The 27,772-nt window shown below is 24.8% G+C and overlaps 1 protein-coding gene across 1 annotated transcript; it reads left to right on the forward strand.

The window, feature by feature from the left end:
* Positions 1-66: 66 nt before the first annotated feature.
* LOC145843319 (uncharacterized) lies at positions 67-27,772 on the forward strand. The gene is made up of 7 exons (XM_082950781.1): positions 67-254; positions 24,331-24,436; positions 24,482-24,827; positions 25,119-25,223; positions 25,283-26,671; positions 26,771-27,272; positions 27,661-27,772. The coding sequence occupies exons 1-7, from the start codon at positions 67-69 to the stop codon at positions 27,770-27,772; spliced, it is 2,748 nt and encodes a 915-aa protein (XP_082806907.1).

The raw sequence follows: 27,772 nt of genomic DNA on the forward strand, positions 1-27,772 counted from the left end.
TATTACATGTAAAGTATTACGTTCTGTTCCTTTAAGTAACAAACTGTGAAAAGACGTATAGATGAAATGTCAGAATGTGTCGAAGAAAAGTTTGTTCGAATGATGTGCAGTAATTTTTTTTCTATGCAGGTTGACGAGTCCACTTTGCCGGAAAATGTATATCTTTTTCTTGTTTGCGTGCGTTTAATAGTTGATGATACAACTTACGAAGAACTAGCGTTCTCCCAACTAACTGAAACGCATAGCACAGGAAGGTTTGTGTTTCAAAGTTTAAAAAGTGTTTTGAAGTAAATAAAATACCTTCAAAACATCTTAAAAAAATTGCAACAGATGATACTCCGTCTATGATAGGTAAGTATTGTGAATTAATCACATATTACAAAGAGTTAAACCCTGATATATTTACTATACATTGCGATATACATCGCCAACATTTAGTTGCGAAAAGTTTGAGCGTCCGTTTAAATAACTTATTAAACTTTGTGATAAAGCTGTCAACAAATAAAAAAAGCATGCTTTACAAAGTCGTCTGTTTAAACAGCTGTGCAATGACAATGATAAGGTTTTTGATAAATGATAATGTATACATAAGTAAAATGGTTATCAAAAGTAAACTATTTAGAAAGTTATAGTTTTTGGCAGTTTTTAACTCAGTTATTGTTTTTTTTCTGAAAAGGATAAGGTATTGGCAGACAATCCTGTTAAAAGAAAAATAGACATTGCTTACATGTCAGACTTATATGGTAAGATCAACAATCTGAACACAATTTTACAAGGTAAAAACTTAAATCTTGTAAAAGTCAAAAGTAAGATAACTAGTCTCAGAAACGAACTTGAAGTGTTTTGAAACATTTCAAAAATAATCAGTTTTCACAGTTTGCAAGTTTGAAAAACATAAAACTTTAAATAAGTGAAGGTGAAATAGAAGTGTCTTCATCTTATCTGGAACAGCTTAATGTGATATTGAAAAACGGTTTACTGACGTTCTTCAATTAAACGTCCCGAAGTGGATTATAGATCCCTTCAAAGCAGTAAACGTTGACTTACATGAAACTTTCTCAGACTTACAAACTGACCTTTGTAAAACCGTTGACCAAAGAAATTTTTTTTCAAAGAACGATATGAAAGCTTTTGGACTCAACAAAAACTAAGGCAAAAGTATCCAAATATTTTGGAGGAAGTTAGATTGTTGTTTATAGCTTTCCCTTCTAGCCATTTGTTGAGAAAGCTTTCAGTTTAGTTATCAACATATTGAGCAAAAAATATAATCTTTATGTAAATATAGAGGGTAACTTGAGGAATTATTTGACTGATTTAAAACCAGATATGAAAAAAAAAAATGCAAGCAGTCATGAAGCTCATTCTTCACATTAGAACAGACTTCAGTTGCAGACTTTATTTTCTGTAAGGTCTTGAATTTTGGTTGATTTTTTTTTATCTAAGCTGGTTTGTATTGTATTTAAGTTTTTTATTCTACTACAAGTTTACTTAATGCCTAATTATTATTGATTACGGTAGACTTTCTCTTGAGTTCGCATTTTTTACCCAAAAAAAAGTGCAGATTTATAATTTGTTAACTTAAAGTATATAACTTACTAAGTATTAATTAAACTAAAAAAATATTCTTCTTAATAGCCTATATAGATCAATTTTTTTTGATGAATGTTTATTTTATGTTTTACTGGATTTTACGTTTGTCCATAACATTAGTGCATTTTAACATAACGAAATTTGCCATTTTGTAACAAAAAAAAAGATAATTGAATTTAATGATTTTTTTTGCATTAACAGAAGCTATTGATAAAACGACTTTTCATGTGAGATAATCAACCAGTCGGTCAAACTTCCTAAAATTAGATAAACAATGATGTTTTAATATTTATTTCATTACGTGTAAAATAAGCTGTTCATTCTTTTGTATTTTTTAATCTAGGGTAGAGTGATTTTAAAACAAGCTTATTTATAAAATAATTTAAGTATATTTTGCGACTTAAATAAGTTACTTAGCATTCACTACTGAATGTCAGAAATTCATTATATTTTCAGGTTTCAGTTAAGATTTAAAATGGGTAACGTACGGTCCAGATCTAGTCAAATTTCGGCCCGCTAAGCAACTTGAAAACTACTTGTGCAAAACAAATAAAATTTAGATTTTTGGTACTTAATACGTTGAACTACGTGTTCAATTTGGTTTTCAGTTTACAATAGTACTTACTAGATCAGAATAATACTAAATCAATTTATTACAATTTTGCTCGAGTTTTTTTTATTATCTTATACGTTAGTTTTTTAAATTATGCAGCCCGCAAGTACATTTTTTTACAAGTCGACACTAGAAAAGATTTTTTAGTAAAAATGACTTGTGACCACAAAAGTTGTCCACAACTAACCTAAAGGTTTCAATAGTTTCAAAACAATTCATATTTAAAAAGCATTAATTACAGATTACAAAGGGCTTTTTAATATTTAAGTATTTAATACACTTTACTGGGCTTATGAGAAAATAACTGTTAGTTATTTTTACAAGCCCTGTAAATTATTATAACGCAGACCAAAAGTGCGTGCAAAGAATTTCCAGACTAAATTACATTTCGAATACAATCTTTTTGGCTCATAAGTGTGTACTAAAGAAAAAAAAAACTTTATAAAATCATGGGGGGCGATTTTTTTCAAATTTCTGAAAAGGAACGATTCAGTAAATAAGTTTGGTAAACCCTGTACTACATTTATCTAAAACAATTATGTAGTAACCAACTAGATACGTTTTTTTTTAAACATAGCTCAAAACTGCGTACTTAGAAAGTTTTTATTCTAAATTACCATTATTAAGTACAATATAGACATGGTAGGAGCCAACAAATTTATAAATGACTCTTTAAATGTTTAAATTAAATGACAAAATGTCCAAAATTTACTTTCATCATAAAAACTAAAATTAAATATGTTAAATGACATTAGAAGTCTTGAGTATTTATTAAAGATAAGTATTTATTTATTTACATGTTCATTTATACCCAAACCACAAAGTTTTCTAACCTGTCTTTTTCTTTATTTTTATAAAACTTACATAGCACGTATAACTAATTACAATTTTTTAACCAATAAAGACTTATGAAAACATTGATCACTCTTTTCTTAATTTGTGTTTTTTTAAAAAAGCTAGTTTATGATTTTAAAATTTTACTCCTGCTTAACTTTTATCGAGAAGTTTTCGCATTCAATCCGGTTGTCTTGGTGAGAAACAGAATAGTAAAGGATAAAATGGTGTAAGACTCATAGTATACTGTAGTTTACAAAGGGAATATTAAAAGTAATCGATTTAAAAAAGAGTGCGTAACAGTTTTATAAGTAATTTTTTTGATATTTTAGTTTGTATGTACATATTTTTATATGTATATTCTAGACCTTGTTTTAAACTTTTATCGATTTTTTAATCATTGGTTTCAATCACTGGTATGTAAACTTTTGTGCATTATTTTCGTTTATATAAGTTTTGTATGAATTTTTAAACTTTTTAATATCTATGTTATTGACATGGGGTGTGCTAATTTAAATTATACTGTTCGTTTTTCTTAGATAATCTAATATTTTTTGGTAAAAATTTAATTTGACATACAATTTGTAAGTTCATAACTCATGTTTTGGTTTCTTAAGTTTTAATTTATTTATATTTTATACTGTATAAATTATTCAAAATTAGATTCGATTACTAGTTTCAGACTTGCGATTATACTTTTAAAGTATGAATAAAAATATTTTGAACACAGTGTTTTTTAACTAAAACGTGCGTACCATACAGGCAGTTAGTACATAGAAACTGCGTACCTAAGCTAACAGGTCACTGTAGTTACTTACTTTGTCAACTTCAAATCTATAACTTAGACATCTCTTCAGTTTTGCTGACTTTTTTACTGTTTATAACTTAAATTCTCTACTTAAAAAGGCTAAAAGCAAGTTTTAATTAAACTAATTTTTACCTACTATCATAATATTTGAATATAATATCAATTCAGTTGTGATTTTTTATTTTGTAAATATGGACAAAGTTTTTTTATAAATCATAATAAAGCTATTCACTAAAACAAAAAAAATAATTTATATAATTTAAACATTACATTTTTCCAGTAAGTGGTAGTACTTTTGTGTTATTGTAAAGGAGTCATACTTTTATTTTTATTCCTTTTTAATTAAACATCAAAATGCGAAAAAAAGACTATTAAAACAAAGTATAAGCTTCTTATCTAAGAATTTGTCTGAATAAAGTCTAAAGAACTTAGATATATACAGTAAATTTGTTCTTGTATTTTTATTTATTACGTAACGGTGAAGGCAAGCATCAAAACTTGAGCCAATAAAACAGATGACAAACAAGAGGTAAAAACACGAAAAGCTCTAGCTAGTTCAAACTGAGCAAGTCAATCATTGCGTTTTTTATTAGCTACGATTCAAGTTCTAATATATTTAGTTTGATAAAAGACAACAACACTGTAAACTAAATTTCTTTTGTCTTAGATATAAGTGCATTTTTTATAGTTTAATTGCTTTTCTGTACTCTCCACTACTTCTACATATTTAACTGTTGTCCACAACTAAAACAAATTACATACTTACAATTGGATGCACTGTACTAGTACTTAAAATTTAGTTGGTAATTAGACTTCATTTTTTCTTCGGTTCCTTATATTACTTGAGATTTTATCATTTTCTTAAAATAACAAAATTTTTATGCTTACTTTAACAGTAAAAAATTGTGAATATTAGAATAAGGAAGTATTAAAACCATTTATAAATGAACTAAATTACCTCTAGTCGTTAGCTTTTTTTTCAACTAAGTAGTTAAAATTTCATAAAAATATTTTTTTTAGTTGTTTAAACAGAATTAATATTTTCTAACTCGAACAGATATGAATTCAAAATACATAAACCCAGCTCAAACCTTTGCTAAATTAATATTTTTATTGTTTTATTTTTGCCGATTTGTTAAATTCGATAGTGCTAATTGTATATATTTTTTTTAAGATATAATAAAGTAATAAGCGTTTTTAATCAAATTTTTTTATGAAGTTATATTTGTACTAAATTTAATTTTGACGTTATTCTAAAATAAGTATTTCGAGTATATTAAAATGTTTTATGATGCTTACTTAACATTTAGTTAGTAATATTTTAGTTAGTAGTGATCCAATTAGGGTTTATATGAAATTATTATATAAAAGAAAACTTACTTCAAATTTTTAATTCTAAGTTACTTAAAATTTTAAGATGATTAATTTGTTAGTCTGAAATGATAAGAACTTGATATTGTACTAATTGACATCATCTTAGTAGAATTAGAAGTTATCAAAACATTCTTTCACATTGTTATGAAATGTTTTTGAATGTTAAATTCCTAGTTTGCACAGCTATTCTAGTTAGCTGAGATAAAAAAATATATTTTTTAAACATTATTAAAATGTTGTAATTATAAAACAATTTCCCTTATCCACAGTTAATTTTTAAAAACTAGAAAACCCATTTAGAAAATCTTAATAACTATACTCTAGTGACTTTCAGTACCTGCACAATTCGTAGAGCATGAGCAATTTTAATTATAAGTTTAAGTTAAAAGTTTTCTTTCAAAAGTGTTTTCAAAAGTTATTCTAACATAACCTCCAATATTTAAAATTTATAGTTACATAATACTATGTTAACATTTAACAAAAATAAACAACTACAAAAAAAAACTTAAAAACTAACTATTGTATAACATTGACAACGTCATTCTATCGTTACGACAAATTGTGAAAACATACGTCTACATTTTAATGTATTATAATATTTTAAGTATCTGCATATTTCTTCTTAATTTGTACAGCTTTTTCAGTTAGCTGAGATATCGTCTTGATTAATATTCCATTGTTTCAATTTAAAATCATATATAAAGTTATTCATGCATGAAGTGCATTTAATGATTAGTTTAAGTATTAGTCTTAAGTTGATTGCTCTTTTATATCTTATATTAATAAGTTTATTTAATAAACAATTCGTTGTAGTCTTGCTTTGTTTGTTTAATTTGGCCTTTCATCGCTATATATTTTACAGATAAGTTATTTTAGATGAGTATGAAACCGATCAAACAGATGACCACTTGATCTGGATCAGGCGCGTTGCCTAACTCCGTAGCAGATTATATAGTAAATGGCCGGCTCCACTTAAGAGTAGTAGGGCCAGGCGACCGTGATAAGTCAAACAAACAATAATCCGTTTATATTTGTTATTAATAACTATAAACCGTTATACCATTAATGTTAAAGCTATATACATGCCGAAACTTCGAAAAAAAAATTGTAAATATCATATAATTTTTTTTTACTCAAAGTTTTTTAACGTTTGTTAAAAACGGTATATGCTACATATGTATGTATATAAATCAAAAAAGAAAAAAACTTAATCTTATTTTTTTAAATGTATGTTAGAAATTTTTTAAATGACCAATAGTTTATTCAATAAACTTTTTATACACCATTTAAAAATAATAAAATTAATAAATAAATAAGTTGATATAAAAGTTAAATGTGACAAGTGATTAATATAAAAAAATCGATATTGTTTAATTATTATCTACTTAAATTTTATGTAGATAATTGAATATCACAAAACCTATGTTTAGCAGCATTAAAGTTTTATATTTTTTCTTTTAACCGTTATTCGTCATTTTAAAGTTAAAAAAACTCCTTAAACATGTTATAGTATAATAATACGACATTAGTCCAAAAATTATCGATTACATGTAAAGCAGTTTTTATAGCTATACTAGTTAGCTGAATTGAAGTATTGAATATTTATTATATCGTTTTATAAGTTGCGAAAGAAAACTTGAAAAGTTAAACTTCAAATACTAAATTAAAAATAAAGGTGTAGTTTAAAATTATATAAAAAAATATAATTCATAATTAAAGTTATGAAACGTTCATCCAGAACATTTATTTGTAATATTTACTATAGAATTAAACTAGCATTTGAATAAGTACAACCGCTCAGCTCCAACCCGCGTTCATTTCCAACTTGCGCACAGTTCCAACCCGATCAAATCCGTAGAGCCTTTTACCGACTAAGGATTAGGGGTAACAGTAATAAAAAATTAAATAAATGAGAAACAAATAAAAACGTTTTAGTTTAAAAATGAATAAAGAGTTAAAAATAAAGAGAAAACAAAATAGAAAAAAGTTGCTGAGCTATTGTTGGTAGATACGAGTATTAGTTTTTGCAGTTACTTTAGTTACTTGAAACAACTTTTTAGGTTTTTGATCTTATAACTTTTAAATTGTAGCTGTTTAAACAACATTAGCTTTGTCATTCTGTATCGGAGGTATAGACTTAATAGTTACAAATATTATTTAATTTTATAACAGTCGAATATAACTTTATGTATTTTACCTATTATTAACTATTAACCTGTAAAAATCTGTAGAATTTTTTTTATTTGTAATAATTTTAATGAATACTTTTATACACCTACTTTAGCTTCAATTCTTTCATTACAGTATTTATTTTTTTACAGAACCCAGTTAAAGTGTGTTGATTTGTTAAACCACAGAAACATATGTTGGTTCAATAAAGGAAGATTACTGTATAATTAGTTTTTATTTACTTCGTATTATGTAAATTTATTTATTAGTTCTGTGAATAAATATCGTCTAAAATACATAAGAGCTAGTACTATAACTTTTTACAAATAGTTTATATTAGATTCACATTTTTAAAGTGAAGACTTGTGGAAGTCCAAGTTTAACGTTGTAAGAATACAAAAGTTAATTCTAATTGTTTATTCATGTCTTCTAATTAGTTTTTTAATATATTAGTTTCGGATTAAAACACTGAAAAAAAACTTAAACTTTAATGGTAAGCTACGTTTTTAGTTAAACTATTTGAATTTGTTACACAGAAGTAAGACTCTATTTTGAACCTAATAAACACAAAAGTTTTATTAAGTAAATAAAATTTGGTACATACTTTAATATATGTATTATTTTTATGATTTACGTATCTTACATGCTTTTAATAAAAAATTATGATATTTTTTACGAAACGAATACGTTAAGTCCGCTTAAACAATAAATTCTTTGTTTGAAGTCTTTAGATTACTTCTGAGAACGTATCATTCTCTTTAAATATTGTAACACCTGTCTTCAGAAATGTAATATTTTATAACATTCTATTTACAAACCTTTGAAGTCAATGCTTGCGGGAATCCAAAAATTACGTAATTAAAAACAATTGATATATAAGTGATGAAGTCTACTAGTTAACAAGTTTAGCTGTTTGTTTAATTAATAACTATTTGTTTATAAAAAAAAAATTTGATTTATTTTTTTTTTATGCTATAATTTATTTACACCATTATTTGGTTATAAACTTTATAGCTGATTATTCAAAGTGTTTAGTTTTTTAACTTTCTCTATGTACGGGATTTGGTTTTTTTACATTTAAGTTTTAATTTTTTTAGCGAAACATGTTTATTAAATATAGTCTCAAATGCTTATAAAATTTATCATTTGTATTTTATTTCATATTCTATCGTATAAATTCGTATAAAGTGTTCTTTTTTCAATTGCATAAGACTATTTACTTTAAAAGACTTACCTTTACAAAAACAAAATTTTTTTGAACCTAGATATAATTGTTTTATTGTGTTTTTAAATTTTATTCCTTAGTAAAAATTTTTTTTTTTTTGTTATATTTCTACGTGCTTTACGATTTCGATGTGTTAACAATATTTATCAACGGTGATTACATGAACAAATGCTTTAAAAAAAAACGATTTCTTTTGAAATTTGTATTGAAGCACGAGGTTATATGCTAACTTAAATATTTTTCACAATATCAAACTGAATGGTAAAAAAATAATTTACAAAATATTTTTCCTTTAAAATTTTAATGAATATTTTTTAATCTTTTACTTTTCTATAGTTGCGAGGAAGTTCAGTATATAGGTTATTATAATAACAATTTTAATTAATATCTATATGCTTTATAACTAAAAATAAAGTTTGTTGAATTACTTAATAATTTAATAATTGTTAAGGTTTTTTTCTTTTACGCACTTTTTTACTTGTATAGAACTTTTTTGTAATTAAACTATCTGTAGTTTTAAATATTCTCTAGTGAATATTTTTTAAACTCAAAATCTATCAATGGTTTTATTTTTGATAAATGCAGTTTTTATGTCAAAACAATTGATAAGCTTTACATAATTATGCTAATCACTTATTTAAAATTGTAAAATTAACTTTTTTTTTGTTTTAGCTTAATCCTATCTTAGATTACTTTTAACGAATATTTTAAGCAACAGTTTTAATTTGTTGAATTTTACTATATAAATTGCTTTAAATAATTTCAGACTTAAGCAAAATTGCTGAAACTTTAACAATACCGAAACTTAGTTTTTACAATAAACCTTTTTAAAAAGAGTAAACTTTATTAACTGTTGACGTAAATTTATAACAATGATAAACTGTGCTTACAAATATTAATTTAACTTAATCAACATTTATAACGTAATTATATTTGTGATTTATAGTCAGTCTGACAGCTTTTTCAGTGAGATGATAAAAAATTTGAATTCTATTTGTTTCTGTTAACGGTTTAAGAGATATACTCTTTTTTCATAAGAAGTAAGTAACTTAAAAAATGAGAAATTTGTTTAGTTCAATGTGTTAAATAACGTAATGAAATATGTTAATTATATAAAAAAACTTAAGGTTTTTGGAACAAAAATAAAAACAAATTTATGTATGTAGGTAGAGGCATTTGTACTTATTTAAGTATAACTTTGCAAAAAAAAAGTTTTTACACTCTTTGCATAAATCTAATTACAAACTTACATAAACACGATAAAAAAGTATTTAATGATCGTAAATATATTCCTTATAGCTATATCTTCTGCCGTTATGTTGATAATATTAGACTGAGCAGAGTTTAAAATGTTACCAATTTATTCTATTTTGTTTAATAAGCGAACTCAGTTTAAAACTGTTTAAAAAAACCTAGCTATTTTATACTTTTTGTTTAGTTTTATAAATACTTTTATTAAGTTATATATTTATTTTTAATTTTGTGAGTTATAACAGCAATTTTTTTTTCAAAATGCTACATTAGTATGTTATTCTATTTTTATTATTCTTTTAAATAGTAACGAAAATGTTCAAAAAAACCTTTTCAATTATCTAAAGATATTAAACTTCTCTAATTATTAAAATAATAACCATTTAATTTTTAAATATAAAGTTGTAAAGTTTTCTTAAACAAGGTTTTATAAGCTTAATATTCCTAGAAATTTTTGTCTGTTTTTGAAAATTTATATCATATTTTTTTTAACAAAAATTCTAAATTTGTTCAAAAATTTTATCCATCTATAATAGTTCATAAGACATTAAGTGTGTTTTATTAAGGTAAACGCTTTTTTTTTTGATATAGAGTAGCTGTTTTATTTTAATGCAATTCTAAAGTTTTAACGATTTTTTTTATTTGCAACGAAAAATTAGACTACTCTTCAGATGTTTAGGTTTAGGGGATTTTCTTTACTAAAATTTATGTAAACTTTATGGAGACCTAAAATTAACTTACTAAATAATTGAGTTAATAGAGTCGGTAAAAAACAATATAGTTGTAAGTAAGAACTATAATATACTATAGTTGTATTACAGTTTTTGATAATAGAAATAAAGTTAATGATACTTAATCTTCCGTATATTTAAAAATAAAATATAAAAGTTTTCTAAAAAAGGTATATGTTGTTGAAAAAGTTTAGGCGTTTTGGTTTTTTTTAACCAGATGTGAGCATTAAATATAAAAGAAAGTCAAAAGTTGATTCAAACTATTTTCTGTGTCTAACTAAATTGGTATCACTATTTGATTTATTTTTGTTTAACAACTTAATTTCTTAAGCAATTTAAACCAATACAGCTTTCCATAAACTTTATTTCAGGCTATATTGTTTTAGTATCATCTAGGCTTATAAAGTTATATAATTTATATCTAGTTATTTGTTTTCAAAAGGTCTATTAGAATTAGTTTTGAAGCACAAGTTCTAAAGTAATCCGTAAACTGTAAAAAAAATAATATACATAAAAGTTTTATAGAAATATAGTATAACAGTCAAATATCTTTGAATTTTATGTTTAAGCTTAATAAATAGTTTGTAAAAAAACAAATAAAAACATAATACTTTAATGTCAACGTCATCTAACTAAAGACACAAATGATAAAAACATTGGTTAATTTATAAAACCATTTTAATTTTACAAGTTTCTACTTATGTATCCTTCAATTTGTACAGCTATTCTAGTTAGCTGAATAACAGCACTTATATTAGAGGTTTAATTATTTTTTTGTAGTTGTTAAAAGGTTTCAAATTATCAACCATCAGAGTTTTTAATTTTTTTAAGTCTTTTTTTAAATTGTTTATAAACATGACTTAAATTGATTGTCTTACTTTTAGTACAACTTAAATATTTGTACAGATTTGAGCCTATTGAGTTACTAACTTCATCTTTTGAAGTTTACTAAACAAATGCTAAATGGACTTTAGCTAAAAAAATTGAAAATCCAGTTTTTAACTGTTTCTTGCTTGTTTTAACGTCAGTGAATTTAAGTAATTTTTTATTTCTTACACATTTCAAAAAGAAACTAGATTTAAAAAAAGTATAAACAAAAATAATATACCGAAATCAATTATATAGTGAGGTTAATAATTGTTATAAGTTCAAGTGTGAGGAAGTATTAAAGTTTCACTAACTTAAAGCTTTAATCTTTGTAAAATATAAATTTGGTTTTGATTAAAACATAGAGTTCTCTAAAAATGAAAAATATTGGAGTTTTATATATGTATGAGATTTTAATAGTAATTTATACTTTCAGTTGCAGCTCCAATACACAGAAACTCAAAAGAACTTGAGAAAATTCTAAACTACTTTTTTACGTTAACTATGATACAAATAAGTGGAACAACGTTTATAGTTTACAAATTATTTTTTATAATTCATTTTTGATACCTTTCTACAAGTAAAATTAGTACATAATTTTATTTGTCTGATATATTGTAAACAGAATTTAGTGTTTTGATAAAACACAAGGTTCAAATTTTACGAGTTTTGTTTAGTTATAACTTTAAAAACATAAAGTTTTTTTTTTTGTTATATAATATTAATTTATAATAATTAGAAAGTTTTGAGCTTTGAACAAGTATTTTCTTTGAAACATAAAGTACTGTTTTTAAATAGTGATAACAATTAATGATTTAACAGATTTCGTTTTTACTAAACGACTGGTCTGCAACAAATAACTTCAAATTAACTATAAGTCTATCAATAATAACTTGCTAAAAAAATTAAGCTATTCAAAGCGTTTTGTTTTAAATAAACTAATTAAAGTCCTCAATACAAAAATAAATAAATACTTTTGTAATAGTTTTTACAATACGAGTTATTATTAAATAATCTCGTTGAAGTTATTTTCAAATTAGCACAAATCAAGAAAATAAAGGCATGTATAAAAACATTTAATTTTCTTTAAAACTAATTTTATTAAATAAGCATTTGTAGAGGATTTGCGATTCTCATAGATTCATTAAAATTAAAAATGAAAGACTTTAACTTTTTAGTCACTACTATTGTAGTTCAGCTAATGATTAATTATTTAATTTTTTTTAAGCCATTGCATCGTTTTAATAAACTTACCAAACAACTCGAGATAATTTGTTTAAAGTTTTGTTTTTCGTAAGTTTTACTTAAATAATAAAATTGGAACACAATTAAACTTTTGTGTGTCTTTATATAAATTTCACTTTAAACAGCTACAATATTATTCAAAAAAAAAGGTTCTAAAATGGTTTTTTTTTATAAAACTAAACTTAAAAACTATTTAAGTCTAGTTATCAAAAAAAGTGAAAAAAAAAGAATATTAGAGATTAATTTAATAAGTCGGTTTCAATTAAACTAAAAACTTAGTTAATGCTTGTATACAAACTATAAGCAGTTGTTTAAATTAAAAATCATGTCTTAATTAAAATCTTTAATATTAGCTTTCTACTAAGTTAAATGTTAATAAAAAAGTTCAAACCTTTAGCATAAGTCATTTAAAATGCTACAAAATTCAATTTTAATCCGAGAAAATCTCTTTTTAATTAAACAACGTTATTAAGTTTTATTTAACAACAAACAGTCAAACTAAGGTTTTTTTTAAAGGTTAATTTAAAACATTGGCCAAAAGTACAAGAGCTAATTTCATATAGCTATTCTATTTAGCTGAAGTTAAATTAATTAAGAGTATATAAGGAGTATTTTACAAACATAAAGTTTAAAAATATTTGAATACAACTATTAAAATGAATACTTGTGGGTAAAGAATACCAATACTTTGTTATGAAGTTTAATGCAAATGCTCCTCTACTGGGTCGATGGACAAAACTTTTTGGGTACTTTTTTTCTTGTTTAATGTATAAAAAAAATGCATTAAATTATTTAATATTCTAAAGTTTAACAATTTCAATGCAATATTTTCTTTAATAATTTTGATTAAAATCTTAAATTATACTTTTGTTCATTAATATTATTTTCATACACAATAAACAAATTACTTTTTGCCTAAATTAAAAATATAATTAAAATCTATATTTTTAACTTAACTTTAGAAATATTTTTTTGTGGTCAAACTGCTTGACGTCAGTCAATAATAATATTTCAATTAAAACTCAGTGATGCACAACTATGAGATAGCAGAAATTAAGTTATCATTTGATTTTATTACTAATTGTACCAAATTTTAAAAACATAGGAAATTTTTCGTAGGTTTGTATTTCAAAGAATAATTTTTTATTGCAAATCAAAAATTCATATGTTATTTTAAAAAAATATCTTGTTATTTTGTATAATTTGAAAAAAAATAAAGTTCATGATTTATTAAAAATTCCGGTAGAAATATTGTTTATTGAACGACAAAAATAAGCGCCCAAAGTATTTAGTCCTAGATACTGGTCCACGAAAAAACCTTCGGTTATCGAGTCACACACAACATATACCTTTTAACATCTTGTTTAGAAAAAAACATTTTAAAAGTTCCAAATTTTAATAGCTCCAATACTAAGTCATATTTAATAGGCAAATAATGATATAATACATGCTTTGTCAAGTTTTGAAGCTTTTAGATAAAAATATAATTTTTAGGCTGTGACTTAGTAAGTATTAAAACTTTCAGTCTTTATAAAGTATCATATTATTAATATTAATATTTATTTTTAGATATTTTTAGATAATTATTTTAGATTTATTTATTTTGTTTAGATATATTTGGAAAATGTGACCACTATTCACTTTTTTTTTTTTCCTCAGTTTTAAGTTAATATATAAAAGATTCAGACAATATTTAGGATAAGATTAGTAGTAATAGTAAATAATATAATTGCTTCTCTTCTGCCAATGCCTCTTCGATTCTTAAATATCTACAAAATTTTAAATTATATTAGAACTAATTTTTTCAACTTGCTACAACAAAACGTTTTTCATTTATTGTACTTAAATTCTATTAATCTGTTATTAAACGATTCTAATTTAGCTTAAAATTATAGTATTGATATTCAGAACATTTTGTTCTCTATAAAAATGTCCTGTACTTCAAGAATATATGTTAAGTTAAATACTATTACATGAAAAAACTTATACACCTAATATTTACTAGTATCTTTTAAAACGTCATTAGAGTATAACTGTTTTTTAATTCTATTTTAAACGTCTGCTTTGATGGTTTTTAAACTTAACCATTATAATATAGTTAGTGGTAACTGTAAGCTGCGATAAGATTTAATTTAGTTTATTATACAGAGTCATATTTATGTTTAATTGAAACTTATTAAATTAAAAACTTTTACTTTATTTAAGTGAAAAATTTTTTATACAGTTCAATTGCTGTGTTTCTTATTACGTTTCTAAAAATTTAAATACTCATTTAAATATAAAACTCTATAACGAAATACACAGTTACCATAGTGAAACATAATTTACCCATTATTAATATTTTGTTTTAGTTTAGAATTTTATCAGTGTTATGAAGTTTGCTTCTTTGATTTCTAACAATTTCAGATCAAGTTTGAACTTAATTGTTTATGTATTATTTTGAATGCAAGTTTTTAAAAACTATTATTTTCAAGTCTTAAAGTTTTGTCATTAAATTTATAAGTAACTGAAAAAAAAAAACTTTGGTTTAGTTTCTTTATACTATTATCTATGGCACTTTCAATGTCATTTTCAAACTACTAAGCCACTTTTGCTAATTTATCTGATAATAAATTTTTTTAAAAACTATAAAATAATTTTTTAACCAAGTGTAATTTTACATTTTGATATTATAAGCAATAAAACTAAGTAAAAATTGTTTGACGAAATTTAAGATCTTTGTAAATTTAATTAAATTCATATCAATCTTTTTATACCTTCAGCTAAACTGGTTAATGGATATCGAAAAACTAGTAGTTTTTTTGAAATATGTACAAACAATAGATTAAAAAAAATTTTATTCAATTAGTGCATATAAAACAATTTTTTTTTTAAATTCGAAAAAGACTTCTATATACTTTTAACTTAAATTATTTTTATACTTATGTGACAACTTTTGTTTTATCAGTGAAAAATAAAATATTTAATAAAATATCTGACGTCAATGTCACTATCCATGTCTTCTTATGCGTGTATGTAAATAACTGTGTATATTCCGACATAAGCAATTATTAACATGTATTTTTAGAAAATTTCAAATTCTCGTAATTTGCTTGCAGTTGTCTTGTTTACTAAAGCAGCATAATAAAACTTAAACATTTAACTTATAGTAAACATCTTTTTAATGAAGTAAACTATACACATATATGTAGTATTCTTGACACTAAATTTAACTAAAAGCGCATTTTAAACTTTTTCTAACATTTATTTAAACAACTGAAAACAATTCTAACTGTTTTAATAAAACAATTATTTTTAGTACTTATAAAAATTTATTTTTACTGGAGTATCTGATTTAGCTCTTAAAAATATTTTTAAGTTTTTAATAATACTTGATTTCTTCGGTTAGTTGTATTTACATAAAATAAACAAACAGTAAAAATGTGTTTCTATCAAAAAATTATAACACATGTTAATATAAACAACAAAATTCGTTTTTTATTTATGACTAACTTCGAACTAGCTTTATAAATTAAAACTTTCATATAAACAGACTATGAATTACTTGATTGAAATCAATAGGTTTATAACTTTAAAATCATTTATGACCAAAAAATAATCTTCTAATTAAAACACTTAACGCTATCTATAATATTGTAAGTGTCACCTTTAAAATACAACAAACTCTGCAAATAAAAACTTGTTTAATAATTTATCATTTAAGGTAAATATTCGCTTTCACTTTTTTTCAGTTTGTACAGCTATACTAGATAGTTGAAATAAAACATTATTTAAAAGTTAAACATAGTTGTAACTAGCAAAAGAATACTAAAATAAATTCATTTGTGTTCAGAAAAATCAAAACAAAAATTGAACGGTCATAATGACTATTTAAAAAAAAATTTGAATTATTAGTAATTCTGTGTTTGTAATATTACGTACTTGTATTAACACGATTCATTTTAACTACATACAATACCTAAACTTTTATTATCGCGTAAAACTTTTAATAATGTATTGTAAAGAATCGAGTTTGTAAATAGAGTCAATGATTATAGTATGTATTCCTTTTTTAATTTCACTACTTTTATTTCGTATCTTTATCACATTATAAACTATTACTTAAGCAAGAAGATTATTAAAAAACAAAAAATATATATTATCTTCATAGATACAGCAAAAGTTAATAATTAGTAGTTTTGAAATCAATACTCTAAATAAGCCTTACAAATCAAAAAAAAAATATATATTCTAATCACGTTTTATATTTTAACATACATGTTTGTAAAATTTACTTTGACAACAAAATGACTTTGACAGTTAACTTTATTATATTGAAAACTTACAATTTAAAAATCCTAAAGTAAAAAGAAATAGGTGATAACAAATAAGATCACACTAATCACGTTATTTATTTTTACATGCTGTTGTTTGAAAACATAAGTTTGACTATAAAATGTCTTTAACAGTGAACTTAGTAATTTAAAAATACACAATCTAAAAAATAAATAGATAAAATCAATAATATCTTAAAAAAATTAAAAATATTTTTTAAATTTTCTTAAGCTTTGTTTAAAATAAATGAAAAAAATCAAACTAATTTCCTCTAATGGTGCTTATAAAAATGCCACCTTTGGTTTTTAGTTAAAAACTAAAAGGAGTCAACTATTATAAAAAGCAATGTCAGAAAAATAAAACAGTTTGTAGAAAGTTTTACAAGAACAATTTAAAATTATGAAAAAATACTAAATGTGTTAACAATTTTTGTTTGAGGCGTTTCTCAAACTGTCTTAAATTTCGCTCAATGTGTTTAGTGATGAATGCCTCATAAATACTTTAAGGTCTTATTTTTAGGAGTTATACAGTTTACCTTTGAGTTATTTAGATAAAAGATTATAAATGCTGCAGTATTTTTTATCTAAGTCTGCAAACATTTTGCACAAACTTTTTTTGGTGGTTTCAAAATAAAACAGCTAGAAATTTGAAAGTCTTGTTATTTTTAATACTATATTACCTATCAACACTTTAACCTGTTTTTAAAACCTGTTAAGGTATAAAGTACAATTATTCATTAATATTATTAGAAATTTATGAAAATACTTTTTGTCCTTGATATAAAATAATAACACAATATTTGTTGATAAAGTTTAGTTTAATTGAAAGATATCACACTTGTTATCACAACTTGTGTTTTTTTAATACAAAATTTGATAAACATTTATTTTACCCGAAATATATTTGAAAATGTTAAAGTATTTAAAAAGTTTTTTATACTAAAAGTCAAGGCATTTAACAACTTTTTGAATACTTTATTTCAGCTAACTGGAATAACTGTACAAATTCAAAATAGTAAGGGCCTATCAATTATCACATAGTTTATATTTTATTAATCAGCAAAATGATTACATAGTTCGTTGTAATTTTAAAATGACATCGGCAATGTTTTTGTTATTTATACCTTTTTCACACTTTTTTATTCAAAATTTTACTGAGAAATAAAAACTTCTACAAGACTAAATGTTATGGTAAACTTATTTTATAAAAAAGAAAACTCAACTACTTTTTTTTTTGAGTTTACTACAATGATTAAAAAAATATTGTTTTCTGTCAAATTTGCGATACGAAAAACTATTATTTTTAAATTTGAAATATCTTAAGAAAAATATTTTAATTAAAACTACTTGTAAAACTAAAATTCGAGTTATACTAAGTTTCGATAAAAATAAAAACTAATAATAGAGTTTTATAGAGTTAAATTTATAAATTTAATTAATGAGTTAACGTCATTTTGATGTAAAACCGAAAACTTCAAATGTGGGTTTAAATAAAAAAACAATTTTAATTTTATATTGACTAATAATAATAACTAGTTTAAATTTGTACTACGAACAACCCATTAAAATAAAAGTTTTTTTTGACTTAGAGTTTTAATTCAAACTAAATTATCTAATCAAATTTAAGTTAAACTAAAAACCAACAAACATTGAGTGTTAAGTAAAACCACATATGTTATTTAAAAGCTACAATTAAGGTATAAACTTACTTAGTATAACATATATTTATTGACAGTTTGAAGATTTTATTCAATTTGTTAATCTTTTAAATTATTAATATAATATAACTGTTTCACTTATGCCAATGCCTCTACGATTCGAAAATGTAAATAAAATTTATTTATGATTTAATTTAGAACTACATATTTATTCTTTCAAAAATTTATTTTACAAACTAAGTTTCGATTAAAGACCTCCTCAGTGCTTAAATAAATCTAAAAAAGATATGTGACAGTCATGGAAAATAGCATTTAAATAATTAAATTAATATAAAACTAAACTATTATTGAAAATTTTTACTTAAGAAACTAAACAAATAAAATTTTAATATTAAGACTAAGTTTTTGTAGAAGTTTAAATTTTAGCTAAGTTTTAAAATCAATATAACAACAATAATAATAATAATCAAAGCTGTATGTAGCTTTGATTATAGCTTATTTAGATATATTAATTTTAACTTGCTATAATAGAACTTATAGTTGTTTATTATACTTAAATTCTATTAATCTGTTATTAAAAGATTCTATTTTTGATTAGAGCTATAGTAATAATATTGAGAATATTTTGTTCTCTATAAATATGTTCTTCACATCAAAAATATATCTTAAGTTAAATACTATTATATAACGAACCTTTTATACCTTATATTTCCTACTATCCTTTACAGTAAGAATATTTTAGTTTTAAGTGTCTCAAATCTTCCCTTGGTTGTGTGAAGTTCTTTGTGATTTTTTTGCCTTTATCGATCGTTTTAAATAAAAAAGTTATTTTTATTTAAAAAAAAAATCTACAAATTTATTTTTTATCGATCGTTTTAAATAAAAAAGTTATAAATTTGTAGATTTTTTTGTTAAATAAAAATAACTTTTTTATTTAAAACTACTATCCTTTAAAACGTCATTAGAATAGAATAGTTGTTTATTATTTTTAAACTATGTAATTTGATAATTATTTAACTAAATCATCATAAAAGAAGTTTAAGCAAAGTTAATGTTTATGGTAACTGTAAGCTACGATATCAGTTTAATTTTTTTTTATTATACAAAATCATGTTTAAGTTAACTAAGCTTATTAAATTAATGCGTTTTACTAATTTTAAGTGAAAATTTTTTTATACAGTTAACTTGTGTTCTTCTTATAACGTTTTTAAAATTTTAATACTTTTCTTAATAAAGTGGTTTTATAAAGACATACAAAATGATCATAGTAAAACATCATTTAACCATGATTAGTATATCTACATTTGTTTGTAATTATATAAAAATTATGAAGTTTTTTGTTGATTTATAATATTTCGAGATCAAGTTAAAACTCAATAGTCTAAGTATTATTTAAATGCAAGTTTAAAAACTATTATTTTTAATTCTTAAGACTTTGTCAATAAAGGCAAAAAAAAAAACTGAAAGAAAACCTTGGTTTTATTTTTTTGTAGTATTAACTATGGCGCTATCAACGTCATTTTAAATTACGTCAAAATTTGCAAACATTCGTCTGTATAATTATGATACAATCATATAACAATCAGTTTGATCTTTTTTGAATAATTTGAATAGCTGTTCTTCTTAGCTGAAAAACATTCCAATATTTACTATGAGTTGTTACTTAAGTAAAAGTATTTTTCATAAAAATGACTACTAAACGTTTTAACCTTTTTCTACTTGTTAGTTTTACAAAAGAGTTGATCATGCCAATTCGATCATCAGACCACAAGTTTCGGTAGACTGAGACCGGTCTCAGTCTACCGAAACTTGTGGCCTGATGATCGAATTGGCATGATCAACCCTTTTGTAAAATTTAAGCTTGTCTCACGGCAAACGATGGTCCAGACATTTTCTGCAGACTTTCGCCGATTTTGTTGACTTTTTAGTTTTGGTAGTTTTATTAAAAATTTTATTATTATCTAAAACACTGTTTTTTAATTGAAAATGATGAAATTAGTTGAATAAATTGGTCTACATTAGTTAATGACATAAATAATTAGACAACAACCAATCCTTCTTTGTACAGATATTACAGTTAGCAGAAATAAGTTGTTTATTGAAGAACGAGAGCTTTAAAAAACTTGTACTATAAATTAAAGCAGTGAATACTTTTAGTTTATAAAATTTTGAAATAATATAATTAAAATCCCATAAATGCTAACCTGTCAAACACAGCACAATAAATAGTTATTTTTTAATTTGATATTTAGTTTAACTATTTATTTACGGTGTTTTAATTAGAAATTTAAAAAAATTTTTTAAAACAATAAACTGTTTGTTGTGTACAATACAAAAACTTTAATTAAAGTTAAAAAAAAGTAGAATACCTTGCTCTCTAAATTTCTCGCATAAAGAAATAAGTTTTTGGTTAGTATATGATTTAGTTTTAACATAAAACGTTTGGAGTACTTAACAAAATAATGCGGAAAACTAGCGTTTGGTATTCATCCAAAATTTAAGTTTAAGTGGAAATTAAAAGCTTCATTTACATTCTGTACTTAAAATGATTTCGAGCTTGAATATTTGTTACAGCATAACTTATTAAATAAATTAAAGCACATAATTTATATTTTTTTTTAATTTTCTTATCTTTAAACTATCTTGACTTAAAAAACAAGCATTTTTGAAATGTTTTAAGTTAAATTATGTTCTAATAAAACATCACTGAAGTTTAAACATAGTGACAAGAGGTTTTTGAAATGCTTAACTTAGTTTACATTTTTATTAAAACGATCAACATTGATTATTGATATAAATATAGTGCTTTTTGAGGTTTTTAAATTGGCTGCACAAACTAACTGCTTTTTGTTAATGACTAACAACTTTGTGTTATCTTATTAACCAACTTACGTTTGTAGGGCTTAGTTTAATAGAACGAAGACGTAAACAAAATTACTTAAAATGATTTTTAGGTTCAGTAGATATATAAATTAGTAAAAATGAAACAAAAATTGGTAAACACAATTTTAAAAACTGTCTCTGTTTTCAAAACAGAAGCGATATTATAAATCTGTAATTTATCCAAAATTAAATAGCTTTGATGAACCTTGAAGTTCCTAAGTGTTTTGATTGTAAGAATTAAAATTTTTAACTTAATGGTTTTTTTATTTATTTAATTTTTAGTTTGAATTTATCACAGGCTAAGCGATAAAAACTAATCAAGAGGCTGGCTACATACATTCATCTTAAAATTATATAATTGTTTTTCAATTAAATCAGTATAACTTAAATTTTGTTTCTGCTAATAACTAAAAGTTTATGCAGGTTTGTATGAAAATATTTTTCTTATAACTTTTCATGTTTTTATTACATAAAAAAAGACTTGCATTAAAGTGAAAGCATTCTCTGTTAATTATGATTTCTCTTGGATAAGCTCAAAACACTTTGATTTTATCTTAAAATAATTAAAAATATATTTATTTTAGTTAGTAACTTGTTTCAGAGCTGTTTTATGTCAGATAAAAATATATTATTTGAAACACTTAAAGTTTTGATTACAATTGTATTACAGTCGATATTATAACACTTGTTTTCGTTATAAATTTCTTTATAAATTTTTATTTCATTTCAACAAGACAAGATGTATGAAGATATTTTTATTTAAAATACCTTTTAAATGTACATCTACATACCAATTACTGAATACGAAATAACGATTTATATTTTAAAAAGCAATTTCTTAATTAAAATATGGGAGTTTGGTTTGAAATTATTAAAAACTAACTGCAACAATGTTTACGTCATTTTCAAACTTCAACAAACTCTGCAAACAATCGTTTGTATAAATATATAACAAATAAGTAATTAATTCTAGCGCTTCGTTCATCCCAAATTTGTACAGCTATTCCAGTTAGCTGAATTGTATTAAGTGTTCTAATTTTGATGTCCTATGAATTAAATTTTTAAACTGTTTTAAATTAAATAAAACAACAAAACCTATCCCAAACACTATGCAACTTATTGTAAAATTTGAACAAATTTTTATAGTATACGTTTGTGTAATTAACAAAAGCATTTCCAATTAAACAGATTTCGTTAACCTCATAGTTTGTTTCAGTTTTAGCTGATAAGCCGTATTAAAGTATTGACAAACTTTAATCATCGTAATTAACCTCGAAAATTTATTTAAACTTAAATTTTTTACGGTAATTCTATTAAAAAATTAAAACAAACACACAATGTGGGCTTCTTTTTATAAGTAAGAACTGCTATTTCAGTTAAAAATAGATTAAGTAACTATTAACAATCTTTAAATATTGCACGTGATTTTTATTTAAACTATGTACTAATTTACAAAGAAATGGAACTTCAACACTTAATAAGTCATTTTAAATTCAAACATTTTTTGCGAACTATTGTATGTATAAAAATAAAGTAGCGAAAATAATTTACCGTTACATTTTTCAAGTTTGTACAGCTGTACGAGTTAAATCAATTTATTTTTATAACAATTAATAATTTTTTTTTGTTTCTTTTAATTTCAGTTTAAAATTTTTTTTTTCGTAAAAAAAACTGACCAAAACATTTTGTACGTCATTTTAAAGTTAAAAAAATTTATTTAAAATGCAACTTATCATAAAGTAAAAAATATTATTTTAATGATAATTTATACTTTTAAAGTTAATCTAGTTAACTTTTTTTTATAATGATTAATCTATTTTAGCTATAACTTAAAGAAAAAGTCTGTAATGTAGTTTATTGAACGACAAAAAATACGCTAAAAATATTTTGTTCTAGGACGTGGTTTGCGAAAAACCATTCGGTTACTGAGTCGCACACCACGGATACCTTTTACGTAAGGATAACTTATATTATTATTAATTTTTTTTTGTAACATTTTAGTATAAACAGTACAATGTTTCACTATTAGATAAGATATAAGAGATCATCAGGTTTTCAAATAGTTCTAAACAAAGTTTTTCAACAAATGAATGAAAGGTATATAAGAAGAAAATAATAATATGTTTAGCAAATTGAAAAAATCCAAAGTATCGAAAAACTTATGGTTTCAAAAGTTAATTTACTGCAATAGTTCTTACTGTGAGGTACAAAATGTTAGTGCTCAAAGAGGTGATAGAAAGATTATAAACTTTTTATTAGAAAACATAAGTAAAAATTCTTTACTTACATTATCTTTTTAAGAACTTTATACACAGTAAAGATTTAAAAAGTAAAACTAAGTAAACTAATGAACCGAACTCAAATGGAAGTTAGTTGCAAAAAAAAAAAGCTTAAAGTTTGCAATTAATAAAAGTTTTACATATGGAGCTGAAGAAATACTTCAATTTTGTATTTTAATTTAAGTTCACAATGTAATTATCTTGCTGTTTGAACTGATTTAAATATTGAAATAATGTGTTTTTGATTTAAGTTTATGTATTTTGCTAATTTGTCTTATTGAATGAGATTTATGTAATCAAAACTTTTATTTTGGGATCGTACTTTAAGGTAAAATAAATTTCTAGAGCTGAAGATAACCCGTTACAACTACAAATACATTAATTTACTATTTAACTAGTAATAGTTTAAGCTTTAAGCAGGATACCTGAAAACAGATTGCAAACAGTTCGTACCTCTTATACAAGTTGATATTTTAGTTATAATATTTAGTGGTATGGACCCCGAAAACATAAATGATGCAAGAAAAACTGCTATTATAAATAACGAACTTCTTCGTCTTAAAGTTGATATTGCAGCTCTTCAAGAAACGCGCCTTGCTGGTCAAGGCTCAATTAAAGAAAAAAAACTTACTTTCTTCTAGTTTGGTAAGTCTGTTGAAGAACGTAAAGAATATGGTGTTGGTTTTGCTGTCAAGAACACACTCTTACAACCGGTAGAAGTCGGTGACGAAAACGAATGTATTGCTACTCTACGTTTACACACCAAAAAAGGAATAGCGACCCTTATTAGTGTATATGCGCATACGCTATACACTGACGAGCAAATTAAAGATACTTTTTATGAAAAGTTAAATCTCGTAGTGAATAAATTGCCAAAAAGCAACCAACTTGTTATTCTGGGTGATTTTAATGCAAGAGTTGGATCTGATCACGACTCTTGGGCTCCCTGTCTAGGACATTTTGGTTTTGGAAGAATGAATTCTAATGGTCAACACCTTTTAGAGTTTTGTCATAAACAGAACCTCTGTGTTAACAATTCATTTTTTAAAACTAAATGGCAGCAATAAGTATCTTGGAGACATCCCCGTTCTAAAAACTGGCACCAATTAGACCTTATCTTAGTGAGACGCCATCTTATTAACGATGTTCTGTTAACTAGATCATATCAAAGCGCAGACTGCAACAGCGATCATTCTATGGTCTGCTGTAAAATGCACATCTCAATAAAGTTCATGCACAATTCAAACAATTTAACTCGTAAAGTTCGACTAAATGTAGGTGCAATGCGGGACAAGGAAAATATCAAAACGTTCTCAACTCTGATGCCATCTGTCTCTTCGTCGGACACATCTGCTTCTGAGTCTTGGTCTAGGATCGAAAAAAGTATATATCAGAATGCCTTTGAAACTTTTGGAAAGAACAAACATTTTTTAAGAACAAAGACTGGTTCGAAGAAATTATTAATATTTTATCTCCTCTTTTAAAGAAAAAGCGACGGGCTCATGTTGAATATCAACGTGACCCAAGTAACACGTGTCTTAATAGACTTCGTGAAGCCAGAAAAATTTTTCGGAGGGCAGCTAGAAAATGTGCTACTGAGTTTTGGTTAAAGGCTAGTGCCCGTATTCAGGCTGCTGCTGACAGAGGAGATACCAAATCAGTCTACGAAGGAATAAGAAAAGCAGTTGGACCAACAAAGAGGTCAATATCACCTTTGTTATCTGAGACTGGTGAAATCTTACACAGTAGGAATGAACAGTTGAGTAGATGGTTTCAACACTTTTCCCTTCTGTATTCTACACAGAATATTGTTACTAATGATGCCCTTAACAGAATGGATAGTCTACCAATGATGGATGACCTGGATAGCGTACCAACTACTGAAGAACTCAGTAAAGCCATTGATATGATAGCTCCGTGGAAAGCTCCAGGTAGTGACGGCATACCAGCGGACTTGGTTCGCAATTGTAAGTCATGCTTGTTACCTCATTTACATGATATTTTAGCCAAATGTTGGAGAGAAGGTATAGTGACACAAGACATGCGTGATGCTAAGATCATAGTCTTATATAAAAACAAGGGTTCCAGATCGGACTGCAATAGTTACAGGGGAATTTCTCTTCTTGCGATTGCTGGTAAAGTTTTTACAAGAGTGGTTCTTCCTCGTATTCAGAAGCTGGCTGAAAGAGTGTATCCTGAGTCTCAATGTGGATTAAGGTCTAAAAGATCTACCACCGACATGATTTTTTCTGTACGTCAGTTACAAGAGAAATGTAATGAGCAGAACATGCCTTTGTACATCGCTTTCATTGACCTCACTAAAGCCTTTGACTTGGTAAGTAGAGAAGGACTATATGCTATACTGCTGAAAATTGGATGTCCTCCAAAATTATTCAATATTGTGAAGTCTTTTAATACAAACACAAGGGCAACCATTCAATATGATTGTAAAGTATCTGATTCATTTGAAATCAAAAGTGGGGTAAAGCAAGGCTGCGTACTTGCTCCAACTTTGTTTGGAATCTTCTTTTCGATGCTATTAAAGCATGCTTTTAATTCATTAACTACTGGAATCAAGCTTCATACAAGAACTGACGGACACCTTTTCAACCCTTCAAATCTAAGAGCTAAGCGAAATCTGAAGAAAGTCACCATACGTGATCTTTTATTTGCTGACGATGCTGCACTCGTGGCTCACTCTGCCCAAGACCTGAAGACACTGCTGAATCAGTTTTCTTCGGCATGCTCGGATTTCGGCCTTACTATAAGCCTTAAGAAGACTAAAATTCTAAGTCAAGGAACAAATATTTTACCATCAATCAAGATCAATTGTAAGGATAACTAGAATGTAGATAACTTTGTATACCTTGGCTCAAATGTTGCGTCAAACGCATCATTGGACAAAGAAATAAATAGTCGCATTGGCAAAGCATCAGGCACTTTTTCTCGCTTGACTGCAAGAGTTTGGGATAACCAAAAGCTAAGCATTCGAAGAAAGGCTAACGTTTACCGTTCCTGTGTCTGCAGTACTCTGCTTTACGGTAGCGAGACATGGACGTTACCTAGCGTACAGGAGAAGAAAATCAATACCTTCCACCTACGATGCCTTCGTCGCATCCTTGGAATTACATGGCAGCAAAAGATCACCAATGAGGAAGTATTGAGACGTACTGGTCTTACCACTATGTACTTTACGCTCAGTCAGCGCAGGCTTCGCTGGCTCGGTCATATCCTGAGAATGAATATTGAGCGGATCCCAAAGTTTCTATTGTATGGCGAGTTGGTCGTTGGCAAACGAAACCGAGGACGTCCAAAATTACGTTTTAAAGATGTATGCAAGCGCGACCTAAAAAGCTTGAACATTGGAACTGATGATTGGGAGCTGCTTGCAAATGACCGTGCCAAATGGAGATCAACTATACACAAAAGACTGCAAGAAAGAGAAAAGGAATATTTTAGAAAAACGAAGAAGAAGATGAAGAAATAAGAAGCAGTATAAATTTAATTGTTTTTTTTTTGTAACATGTAATTTTTTTATTTTTTTTCTTCTCTGTGAACAACATGCAAAGCCGATCTCGGCTGATAGCGGCCTTATTATTATTATTGTTATTATTATTATTATTATTATTATTATTATTATTATTATTATTATTATTATTATTATTATTATTATTATTATTATTATTATTATTATTATTATTTTTATTATTATTATTATTATTATTATTATTATTATTATTATTATTATTATTATTATTATTATTATTATTATTATTATTATTATTATTATTATTATTATTATTTAGTAGTAAATTTCCAGATTCAGTTCCGGACGGATCATAATTTGTAAAAAAGAATCGGATGTTAAGTCAATGAGAGCACTACTAAAAATTTCCATGGCAGTTCGACCATTAATGTTACCATTTAGTTAA

Source organism: Thalia democratica, chromosome 8 (genome assembly GCF_965202585.1).
Source record: "Thalia democratica chromosome 8, ktThaDemo2.hap1.1, whole genome shotgun sequence".
NCBI classification, from domain to species: domain Eukaryota; kingdom Metazoa; phylum Chordata; class Thaliacea; order Salpida; family Salpidae; genus Thalia; species Thalia democratica.

Coding starts and splice junctions, on each gene's coding strand:
- LOC145843319 (XM_082950781.1), top strand. CDS start 67: ATGTCAGAATGTGTCGAAGAAAAGTTTGTTCGAATGATGTGCAGTAAT. Junction 255..24,330: donor GAAACGCATAGCACAGGAAG/GTTTGTGTTTCA, acceptor TATAATATTTAG/TGGTATGGACCCCGAAAACA. Junction 24,828..25,118: donor TGGAAGAATGAATTCTAATG/GTCAACACCTTT, acceptor GACTAAATGTAG/GTGCAATGCGGGACAAGGAA.